The sequence below is a fragment of the Psammomys obesus genome, unplaced genomic scaffold (assembly GCF_907164565.1).
Source record: "Psammomys obesus unplaced genomic scaffold, mPsaObe1.curated_primary_1811, whole genome shotgun sequence".
In the NCBI taxonomy this organism is placed as follows: Eukaryota; Metazoa; Chordata; class Mammalia; order Rodentia; family Muridae; genus Psammomys; species Psammomys obesus.
The window spans coordinates 1,379,033-1,391,442 of record NW_026596326.1 but is presented as its reverse complement, the minus strand read 5'-3'; the positions used below and the strand labels follow the sequence as shown (position 1 = coordinate 1,391,442).

Below are 12,410 nucleotides of genomic sequence, written 5' to 3'. Positions count from 1 at the left end.
AGGAGGAGGAGGAGGAGGAGGAGGAGGAGGAGGAGGAGGAGGAGGAGAAGAAGAAGAAGAAGAAGAAGAAGAAGAAGAAGAAGAAGAAGAAGAAGAAGAAGAAGAAGAAGAGGAAGAAGAGAAGAAAAGAAAAGCAAAGCTTGCTGAGCTTTGGGGAAAAGAAAAGGCAACTGAAAACCCATGACTAACCAGAAAATAGCCTTGAGGAATAATGCCAGAACTGGCAAGATCATGAAAATCCAGAAAAAGCTGATCTACCAGTGCAGTGAAGCTATTCTCCAAAGACTCGCTCCATCTCAGTTCCTGGGGAAAAGCCTCTTCTACTCACAGTATGGCCAGCCTGATCAGGAATATCTCCTCATAAGCCACTGGAATGCAAACTACTATGCTCACTCCAATTACCAGAGCTAAGCCATCCCAGTACCCTCTCATTCCTTACCTTGCTAGCACCAGAAAACCCAAGCTTCAGAATTTTTCCAAAGCAGATAACGTGTTCTCCATATTCACAGATTCCACACCCATGAGGCAAAATCATCTAGGGAGAACTCTGCACAGAAAGTGTTTGGACTTTTCATCTTTTCCTGACAAAATTTTAGGTAGATTTTACACTACTTTGATATTAAAAGGAACCTAAAGATGTTTCAGAAGAGTGCTTATAATTTGCCTGCAAATACTTTGCTAGTGTCCATGAACTGGGTAGCCAATAACATCCTGGAACCAGTCTTCTGAGAAATGCTGAGGTGCACTTGGTAATTTTACTAAAAATCAATTTAATTTCAAGCAAAAAAAAAAGAAAAAAAGAAAAATTAATTTCCATGAAATTAAAAAGCTTTTTCACAAAAAGAAAACAATTAATTGAGTGAATGAACAACCTAAAGAATAGAAGATGACTCATGCTATTTATGTAACAGAAAATTAATTAATATCTAGAACATGCAAAGAACTCAGAAAACTAAAAGCAAAAAAAACAAATAATAATAATCAAACCAGTCACTTAATACATGGGCTAATGGAATGAACCAATAGTTTTTCCAGATGATGTACAAACAGCCAATCAACATACAGGAAAATGTTCGACTTCACTATCCACCAGAGAAATGCACACTAAGACTACATTGGGATTCTGTCTCACCACATTCAGCAGGACAGTCAGCAAGAAGACACTTGGGACTTTAAATGAATCCAGTCACTATGGAAATCGATATGAAATGTCCTTGGAAAACGAAAAACACCCATGGGGGCTCACAGAGACTGAACCACCAACCAAAGAGTGTGCATGGACTGGGCCTAGGCTCCCTGCACATATGTAGCAGATATGCAGAGTGGTCAACATGTGGGTCCCTAACAATGGGAGTAGGAGCTGTCTCCGACTCTGTTGCCAGCCTCTGGATCCCTTTTCCCTAGCTGGGCTGCCTTGCCAGGCCCCAGTGGGAGAGGATGTGCTTAACCCTGCTCTGACTTGAGATGCCAGGGTGGATTGGGTACCCTTTGGAGGCCTTCCTTTCTCGGAGAAGAAGAGTGGGGAAGGGGGAGAAAGGGGCAGGAGGGTAGAACTGAGGGAGGAGGGAGAGGCTAGGGTCAGGCTGTAAAGAGAGTAAATAAATAAGCAAACAAAACAAAAACAAACAGCACATAAGAGGGAGCAGAAAACTTAAAAGACCCCGAGGGTAGAACATATGCTGCAAAAATGCAACTTTTATATATGATAGAGAAGCTACAGCCAGGCAGTCTCAGCAGTATGGTCATCTAAACAAGACCTGAGAATGACACCAGCAATCGGCATGTCAGTGTGACTGAAGAGATCTCACAAGGACCTATCCCTATAGGAAGGGCTACAGGCAGTCTGGAGGTAGGAAAGCCTCCTGATAGGCAATCCAATCCCACGTCACCATCTCTAAATATATATACATATGAGAAATGCTAAATAAACTCACCAGGTTGTATTTATAAACTTATAAGTAGATATACATGTAATAATAATAATAAGTAAAGAGTAAAATGTCATGAATTGAAGAAGGATTGGAAGGGATGTGGATGGAACTAGAGAGAGGAGAGGAGAAATTAGTTAAATACACTACTCATATGAAATTTGTCAAAAAAAACAAAACAAAACCTTAAACTGTACCCATTTGAAAACAAACTAAAGATAACTCTATCTTTAAAACACAAATTCAATATTTTCCCTCATGCATAAGACTCTAGATCTAAAGTTACATGTATGTGTATGTGTGTACATGTGTATGCAGTTCACAAAACTAGAAAGAACATCATGAGAAAGGAGGAAACTATCTTAATTGTGCTGGTTAGTTTTCCTGTCAATTTGACACAAACTAGAGTCATCTGCAAAGAAGAAACCTCATTTGAGAAAATGCCTCTATTAGATTTTCTGTACACAAGCCTGTGGGGCATTTTTTTTAATTAATAATTGGCACGAGAGGGTTAAGGCCCCTATAGGTGTTGCCACCCCTGGGCTGGTGGTCCTACACTGTATAAGAAAGCAAACTGAGCGAGCTAGGGAGAGCAAGCCAGTAAGCAGTATTTCTCAATGGCCTTTGCTTCAGTTCTTGCCTCTGTTTCTGCCTTGAGTTCCTGCCCCGAATTCTCTGAATGATAAACTGTGAGATACAAAAATCAAATAAACTCTTTCCTCTCCAAGTTTCTTTTGGTTGTGGCCTTTATCATAGAACTAGAAAGCAAACTAGGATATTAATGGAGAAGGTAAAGGGACACATGCAATCAAGAAAATAGAAAGCAGAACTAGAGAAAGAAAGTGAACTAGCTAGGCATAAGCAGGGATTGAAAAATGGCAATGGGAAAGATAAAAATAAGAGCAAAATATAATGTACATATGTATGAAGATGTAGTGATGAAAGCTATTACTTTGTATTCTAATCTTAAAAGTAATAAATATGGATAAAATTCATAAGCAAAAGAGGAAGAAAGGAAGGAAATGAATGTATCCTAACTCATATAAAGGAAACAAATATCAGTTGGATCAAAGGATCAATGATCAATGATCAATGATCTAGGCATCATCCTCTAGACTCCAGAGGAAGGAAGACAGCTGTAGTTCAGTGAACATGTCAGGCTTCAAGTGTGATGTGGACTTTGATCTGTCTGTCAAAGGGCTAGTAGGGGTCAACAAAGTGAAGAAGAAGAAGGAATCTCGGGCTGCAGAATCACAAGAGCAAGTAAGAAGCTGTCCTGAGAATGCACAATAGGTCACTTAGGTTTGACAGAGCGGGGGTGGGGAGTAGAGAGCCCTGAGGGCTGCAGGGTAGGTCTTGGAAAGCCAGTCAAGTTCACTGTAATTGCCACAGTGGGACCCTGAGGTCTCCAAGGTTGTGCTTCGTAAGCAATTCACTCTCCACTGCTATAAAGAGTGCTTCTGGAAGGCTGGACATATAACTCAGTGGCAGAGTGCTTATTTTACCACGCAGGAGGCCCTGGGCTCAATGTCCAGGAAGGCATGTGAGTTCCCTCAGGGCAGAATTGGTGTTTGCAGCTTTAGTTTCAGGAGGAGGGTTGGTAACACACCAGCTACTACTTCTTGGTTTCAGAGGGTCAGGGTAAAGGGGGACACTGCATCTCCTAGGTTAGGTGCCTCAGTACTGTCTGCCATATGTATGCTGTCATGACTTCTGAGAGAGAGGAGCACTGACCTGAGCTCTTCCCACTGCGGAACTCGGGAGAAGTGTCTTCCAGATATCACAAGGCACCGCCAGTCTTCTGTGGGCCTCACCTCTCCCTTGAAGCCAGTAGAACGAAGAGAGATAAAGGCAAGAGATTTGTCTTTGAACTTCAGGTAAGTGGAGATTGGATGAGATACTCACATTCACACTTCAAAAAGAAAGATTCCACTAAGCAATCAGCATTAGACTCTACTGTTCTGGGTCATTAGTTTGGGAGCAAAGAACATTAAATTGATGTAAAAATATTTTATCCCTTACGAAGTCTTACATTCTCTCTCACCTAACCACACTGCTCTGTTATACATCAGGTCTGAAAAATTCTTGCCTGAATCTCTTTCTAGGAAATGCATAAAGTTAGTGAAATAAGTTTTAAAATATAAACAGTGGGGCTCTTAGACACACAGTAAGTTGCAAGCATCACTGAGGACCAAAGAATAGAAGTGTTATTAGAGTTGTGGAAACAAACCATGAAGTTTTTGGAGGAGTACACCCAGGAGGTCCCATCATAAATGGAGGCTGTGTTCTGCGTGCAGGTCATGAAAAACAGCCATCTCCTAATTCACTCTTTGAAGCTCAGCTACACTATGAATAATCTATGGTTTGGGGATATATACCAAGTATCCAGGGTAGATTAGTCGTGGATATTTGATTGAAGAGCCTTTCAGGTCTCCTGAAAAGCTTGTGGAATAAAAATGCGATAGAGTTCTGTGTCCATCATGAAAGGGATGGGAGCACATCAGAGGATAAGTGGGCCTGTACGAGAGTGTGGGGTTAGAGCAAAGGTAGAACAATGCTTCCATGCCTGGTTGTTTTGATAGTGACGTTAATGTCCTAACAATAAAACAGCCACATGTGAAGGTCTAACGAAACAAAGTGAAAGCAGATTCAAACTTAAACAATACATGCTCAAAGAAGGTGATTAGGGATGAGTTGGTAGGATTTTTTTTCATTGTTAAGAACTAAATTTAAGCTGGTATGGCTTGAATGTGGTCCCATTATAACCTAGCAAGATCATCAAAATAGTGGCCCAGGAAGAAGGATTTAATCATACATACTGTCAGAAATAAATTTAACATCCTTGATGATCAAAAGTTAATTATTTCATAGATGTACAGACACATACAGGGAAGTGAGTACAGATAAAATCTGATCTTTATAATGAAGAAAGCCAAATATGGAAATATCAAAAAATCTGTGCACCACAAAGATTAAGAGAAGGGGTTCAAAGTTTAGCATATTGGTAACATTAGAAGGTGAATAAAGGAATCTACAAGACATTAATTAGCAAGGAGTGCAAGCCGGAGAAACTGGTACCTAAGTAACAGACTCATGGGCAATGTAAGATTTGCAAGGTGAGGAGTGTGAAACACAGGGAGTCTCTGGCCTCAGCGTTCTAGGTAGACATTGATGTGGTTCTGAAGACCAGCCCAATCTCCGGAGCCTTGACAACTAAAAAACACAGAACATCCCATAGAGCCACAGTCTCATAAGGGGAACACACAGAAGTCAAAGCATATTTAGGCAAAAAAAAGGAGTCACTTGATGGGGCAGAGAAAGAAAGTACCTTGACCTTGAGGTTGCATAGCTTGGGGCTATGGCATATGGTATATGGGTCTTTGCCAGAAAAAGAGGCTAGATCCCCAGGAAGCAAGACAATATCTTCACCCCACTAAACAAGACTGAACTGCCTTCAAAGCTTTGTGCCTAAGGACCTGTCCAACAGTTGTCCCGGGATAATGCTGCAGGCTCAGTGAGCTCATCCTTCAGTGCTCTTCTGTGACAGCCAGCCAGAGAGTGAAACTAATTCTGTGAAAGACAAGGCACCCACCACACTCATCCCATCAGTCATGGTGTTGCGTTTTGTGAGAAATGGATGCATGAAACATGCTGGAGTAAATAGGAAGATCCCTTTTAAGAAGGAAATGGGGGCTTAGCTGCAGAGGAAATAAAGGCAAAGGACTCATTAAACAAACTCTTGCAGGGAATGATTTTTAGGTCTCATTGTTGCCCTGTTTAACCTCGGATTTAGGTATACTCAGTTGGGGAAACACTGTTGACTCCGTGTTGAGTCTCAGTGTTGAGTCGTGCTGAGTCTCAGGTCATTACATCTTTCCATCTGTGTCTATAATTTCTTAGAAAACGGCTGTCAGGACTGCAGGTTTCTTCCTCACACCCACTCCACATTTGTCCATTTTTCTCTGATTCTATGTCACCTATTACCTATTTTGGTGACTATTGAAATCTAGTTTCATCAAGGTCAAATTATTTTGGATTATGATTCTACCATACATGTATCACATAATTAGAAGCCCAAGCTTTTCTACAGCTGCAAACGTAGAGTTTCTATCTGTGGTTTTAAAAATTGTTAATAATGCTATAGCCATGCTTGGATAAATTGCTGTGCTACCAGCTGAGATATATTGTAGACTTGTTAATTTTCCCCTGAGAATATTCCTATATATATTGTAGACTTGTTAATTTCCCCCTGAGAATATTCCTATATTTCTGAGCTATTTCTATGTACCGTGCATTTTACTGTATTGCTAGAATATGGAAAGCGTCCATTCACTCATCTAACAACATATGATGCTTTTTATTTGGTACTGTTTTCTTGTTGCTATTGTAGTTGTTTTTACATTTAGGGGAACAGACTCTCACTATGTCGTCCAGGCTGACCTCAATCCCATGATCTTCTTGCCTGAGACTTCAGAATGCTAGAATTATAGAGCTGTGCCACCTTTAACCTCAACCAAAAACTCATCAAATTCTTGGTGTGGTGATGGACACCTTTAATCCCAGCACTTGGGAGACAGAGGCAGATGGATTTCTGTGAGTTTAAAGCCAGCCTGGTCTTTATAGAGTTCTAGGCCAGCCAAAGCTATATATAATGAAACTATCTCAAAAAAGGGGGAGACCCTTATCAAATAACTGTTTCTTTGCTTTGCACCTAAGTCAAACTTTCCGAAAGGGTGACATGTGCAGTGACTGATCTGACCTGTGAGGATCTATCTGAGAACCTAAAATATCTGGCGCTTTCTTATTAGAGGGTATTTAAAAAACATCTTTGACAAAACTGGTAGTGAGATATATAGAATTTATCTTATATAAATATATATATATAACTTAAATATAGAATTTATCTTATAGTTGACAGATTTACTCTTTTTCATGAGGGAGAAATCAAAACATCTTGTTGAAATCATCAATTCAGCTCTAGGGTGTCTGTGGTCACCTTCCAGTTCAGTAAACTTATCCCAAAGCATCATGGGTCAGTGTGGCAAAGGCTATTCACACTGAGCATAGATAGAAATCTCTTCATCCATGCTTTGCTTGTTTTCTTGGTTGGGTGGGTGGGTGGTTTAGGCATACCTTTTGGTGTGTTTTAAGACAGGGTCTCTGTCCTATTTAGATTCAGCTGTCAAATAGGCGCAGCTCAGATTCATTTGAGGGAGTCTCAGTTGGGGGATTGCCCAGACCAGATTGGCTTGCAGCCATGTCTTTGAGAGATTGTTTGGTTAATGTTTGATGTGGGAGGGCACAGCCTACTAGAAGCAGCACCTTTCCTAGGCAGATGGGCCTTGGTGATATAAGAAAGGTAGCTGAGAGAGCTAGAAGGAGCAAGGTGATAAGCAGTATTCCTCGGAACTCCTGCCTTGAGCTCCTGTCCTAGCTACCCTTAATAATGAGCAGTGACCTGTAAAATAAACTAAGCCCTTTCCTCCCAAAATTTTACCTGGTCAGTGTTTTATCACAACAACAGAAAGCAAACTAATAATCTTATAAAGCTCTGTAGGGCCGTGAATTCGCCATGCAGCTGAAAATAATCTTGAATTCCTGATCCTCCAACCTCTACCTCCCAAGTACTCAGGACAGTGAGAAGAATAAATTTTTATATATATATATATATATATATATATATATATATATATATATATATATATATGACTTTCATTATTTATTAACAATTTTTTTTACAGATGTCAGCTTTCTCTTGTTGCTTAGTACATAAACTTTTCAAGTCTGCTAGTTTTTAAAATACCATCTTAAGGCATTGCCTTAGAGTTGACAATATACATTTATAAATAACCCTCTACTTTCACATAGCCATACTCTACTGCAAGGGCAACATAAGCCTCATATACTAATAAACTCCTTGTATCATTATTGTTTATCAAGCTACAGAAGTAGAATACATGTTTGCTATGATAATTTCAAAATATTGTCTGATATAGCAAGAAAGGACCAAACAGTCAGACTTATGAACTCAGTCTGGTTCATCCTCTGTCTCAAACTACTGAGACAGTCTATCTCAGAGACTAGGAAAATAGCATAATACCAAATACTAATGTTGCATCTTCCACATTAGATTTTGAAAACATTAGATTTTTAAAAATATGAAGAAGGCCCTACATTATCTCTACATTCAGACAAGGAAACATTTCCAGACAAGGAAATATTTCCAGAGGGTTGAGTAGCCTGTCTAAAGTCATAGAACAAACAGGCAACAGGGATGGGGTTCAAGACAGGCCACACCCCTACAATCCAGTGATCTGCTTGGTGGCCTGTACAAGGTGTGTACAAGATCAAGCCTGGCAACATGCCAGTATGGAGGACAGAAGGGTTCACAGGACCCTACCCCTGGCTAAAGAAGGAGCAATTGACAACTGATGGCTGCCAGGAGGCATCAGTTCAACAAGTCATCATTTTCATCAAGGGTGCAGCCTCCAGCAGGCCAACCACGCTCTGGTAGTTAGTCCCATGCCCATGTATAAACTGACATTACAAATTAGATCCAGTGGGTTATATTTCTTTGGAAGACAGAGGACATGAAGTTAGGAGAGGGTTGGGGAAGTTGGTGGATGGAGGGGTTAGGAGAAGTGAAAAGGAGTGAAAATAAATATGATCAAAATATCCTGTCTAGGAATTAACAAACATATCTATAAGGATGTTTTAACAGAAATGGAAAGAATATCAACATCAATAAAAACTCTAAAACAAAACTCTTTGAGAAAAGATTTCTCTGTGTACCTCTGGCTGTCCTGGAACTCAATATGTAAACCAGGCTGACCTTGAACTCAGGAACCCACCTGCCCCTGCCTTCTGATCACTGAGATCAGTGGTACACACCACCACCTGGCAAAATCTGCAATTTTAAGTTATCTGAGGAGGGAATAGTCGTTCATGTTCTTCATGGGAAGCACTGAGTTGTCTTCTGTTTGCGCAGGTGAAAGACTATGGAAAGCCTGAACACCAGTTCAGAAGAGGGCTTCATTTTGGTGGGATTCTCAGACTGGCCCCACCTGGAGTCTGTCTTTTTTGCTTTCATTTCTATTTTCTACTCTCTGACTCTCCTTGGCAACACCATGATCATCATTCTGTCTCGACTGGACCTCCGCCTGCACACACCCATGTATTACTTCCTCTGCCACCTCTCCTTCCTGGACCTCTGCTACACGGCCAGCACCGTGCCTCAGCTCCTGGTCAATCTCTCTGGACTTGACAGGACCATCAGCTTTGGAAGGTGTGTGGCCCAGCTCTTCATAATGCTCTCCCTGGGAGGAATTGAGTGTGTGCTTCTGGTGGCAATGGCTATAGATCGCTATGCCGCTGTGTGCCGCCCACTCCACTACACGACCATTATGCACCCCCCTCTCTGCAGGGCACTGGTTGCATTCTCCTGGGTGGGAGGCCTCGTGAACTCTCTGATTCAGACAAGCCTCGTGATGGCCATGCCTCTCTGTGGACACATACTGAACCACTTCTTCTGCGAGCTGCCTGTTCTGCTGAAGTTGGCCTGTGAGGACACAGGGGGAACAGAGGCCAATTTGTTTGTGGCCAGAGTCATAATCTTAGTCTGTCCTTTAGTGCTCATTCTAGGCTCCTATGCCCACATTGCCAGGGCAGTGCTGAACATCAAGTCAACGGCTGGTCGCAAAAAGGCTTTTGGGACGTGTGCATCTCATCTCATTGTGGTTGCCTTGTTTTATGGCTCAGCCATCTCCACATACCTCCAACCTGTCCACAGGTATTCTGAGAGGGAGGGGAAGTTTGTTGCCCTTTTTTATACTGTCATCACCCCCATGCTCAACCCTTTGATCTATACCCTGAGGAACAAGGATGTGAAGGGGGCTCTGTGGAAGGCGCTAGGGAGAGCCAAGGACTCCAAGTAGAAGAGCAAACAAGGGCTAGTAAAATATTTAACGATAGGTTGGTGCAAAAGTATTTGATGTTTGCTATTGGAATACATTATTCATAAATGCGATTGTATAACATCATTTTAATCGGAATTTCTCACTTTTTGCTACTGACGTTACTTGTTCGTTTTATATTTATTTTATACTATAGAAATGATATGGAACAAATTCAAGCGACTTCCTTAGTCCCTATGTCCCAACATAGGTTCAGCCTCGGTGGTCAAAACACTGCTTTCATCACACTATCCCAGCTCATCAGAGTTCAAGGCTTCGTTTTCAAGGGTAGGATAGCACAGTAATCACAAGACTTTGCCTTGGGACTCGGGGATCGGTGAAACCTAACCCTGGGAAGATTCTAATGGTTCCCACACCCAGGTTAGTGTCCATACAGAGAGTTCTAGAATCAAGGCAAGAGGTGGCCTCTTTCCCTGATGTCACATTTCTGTTCCGGCCATCATCACCCGCTGCTGGTTATGGTGGATTTGGGTCATCTACCTCAGCAGCATGCAGCTCAGGCCAGCGAGTACGTTGGTTTTATCTAGACCTGCGATGGTCTCAAGGGACCAGATTCGGTGTAGTCTTTGTGGTGTTTGTGGTCAGGAGTGCTGCATGTCGCTAGAGCCTTGTCTTAGTATGGTTAGCTCACGGAGCGCAAGGGGAATTACTTGCTTCTAATCACAGACCACAGCTTACAACTGAGGTGATTCCTATGGTGCAGAAGGGTTGCACTGTGAAAACAACCTTCTTGGGACCCACTCACACTTGCTGAACAGCACGCCAGCTCTGTCTGGGCTGGCATCCCCCTCCAGCTCTGAAACACCGACATCAGTAGTGTGCCTGTGGCTATCCTGGGCTTAGCCTGCCATCTAGTGCTGAAAAGGGAAAGGGGCCTACAGACTGAGAGTGAATGAAAAGAAGCTTTAAACGTCTGCAAAGACAAACATACAGCCAGATTTAAGCAGCTGGAATAAATCCTTAGTCCTTCAGTTCATAAATGATGTTGTACAGCAATACACACCAAGAGCTTCCACGGAAGCATGTCTTCACCTGACTAAGCAAGGAGACAACAGGGCAAACACCTGAATGGAGAACTTAAAATAGATGGTTAAGGGAAATGAATAAACAAATACAGGCAATGCAGAAATAATGCAGAATCCCAACCAAAAAAAAAAATATTTAAGAACCAACATAGAGAGCCAGAAACAATTCAAAAGTCAAACAGAAGGGCTGGAGGGTCACAGCTCGGTGGCAGAGGGTTGGCTGGCTGTGAGCAAAGCCCTGGATCTGAGCCCTGGAACCACAGTAAAACCGAAAATCGAACAGAAGTCATTGAGCAGAAAAGCAAGTGAAAGAAAACTGACTCCCTTTCTCCAGATTCTGTCAACTATCAATAGCTTCTTCGCTAGCGTGGGAGCTTATGAGACCCTCCCCACGTTCGCTGCACTGTTGCCTGGTTTAATCATGCACAGGTTTCGTGCTGACAAATTTTTTTTAATACACAGGAAAACCCATTGTTTTTTCTTATAAAGGATCCCAGATATCTAGCAACCCTGATCCCAAAATGCCCCGGATAAAATCAGCCAGGAGCTGAGCAAAAGCTGGCCCCAGAAAGCACACACTGCTTTTTCACTCAATCAGCCCCCCTTTACTGCATGTCATCCTCCAAGATTGGGGGTAAGAGCTTATACAATCCTGAAAGACTAAAGAAAAACGTAAATCTCCTCTGTTCGTGACCCAACAACAAGCTTAGCTCATATAAATTCTACCCATTTTTACTCATCAAATTTTCTGGCAAAATAAATCCAACAGCAGGTTACACAAACACCAGCTATGATGGACACCAGTGTGAAGTATTTGAGCAGCAGATTTCTTTTGTCCTTTTCGGACTCTTTGGAAGACTGATATCATTTTTTTTAATGCCTGTCTTTTCTCAGGTTTTCAGATATGTGCTAAACACATTTAGTTTCATTAACACAATTTGCTTGCTTTCCCTTGACAGTACGGAAGTCAATAGTCACAAATCAAAGTTACCAATGTCTCAAGGCATCACTATTCATAGCAGCCAACTGTGGAGACAAGCCAAATGCACGTCAATAACTGAGAGAATAGAGAAGGTTAAATCTGTCTGTGAGAGAGAACCTTGTCAGTCATGTAAAAGAGTGTCATGCTGAAGGACACCATCATGGACAAACTCCCGAAGAATTGTGCAAAGGAAAGGTAGCTTAGGTCACACGCACTGTGGAGTGCCTTACTAGAAATATTGAAGGAGACAAAATGACGTCAATTGTTGCCTGAAAGTGAGTCAGGACAGTGACTGAAAATGGGCATGAAATAAAATGATAAATATACAAATCTGTGAGTATACTGAAATATTAAAGTGTAATTCTTAAACATATGCATAAGTGAATTACAGCTCAAGAAAGCTGTTAAAAATCAGTGTTTGGAACCAAAAAATCTGGGCACAGGGGTCTTTCCTGAGACTGATACTCCAACCAAGGACTATGCATGGAGATAACCTAAGACC

The 12,410-nt window shown here is 41.7% G+C and overlaps 1 protein-coding gene and 1 pseudogene across 1 annotated transcript; both read left to right on the top strand.

Moving 5' to 3' along the window:
- The window catches only part of LOC129669075 (transcription factor Spi-C-like), a 945-nt pseudogene extending 534 nt beyond the window's left edge, over positions 1-411 (top strand).
- Positions 412-8,926: 8,515 nt separating this feature from the next.
- Positions 8,927-9,862, top strand: LOC129669088 (olfactory receptor 2Y1-like). The gene has a single exon (XM_055597190.1). It carries the CDS (start codon positions 8,927-8,929, stop codon positions 9,860-9,862), a length of 936 nt encoding a protein of 311 aa, XP_055453165.1.
- Positions 9,863-12,410: the final 2,548 nt, after the last annotated feature.

What these genes read in the sequence shown, in the direction of transcription:
- LOC129669088 (XM_055597190.1), top strand. Translation starts at nt 8,927, where the DNA reads ATGGAAAGCCTGAACACCAGTTCAGAAGAGGGCTTCATTTTGGTGGGA.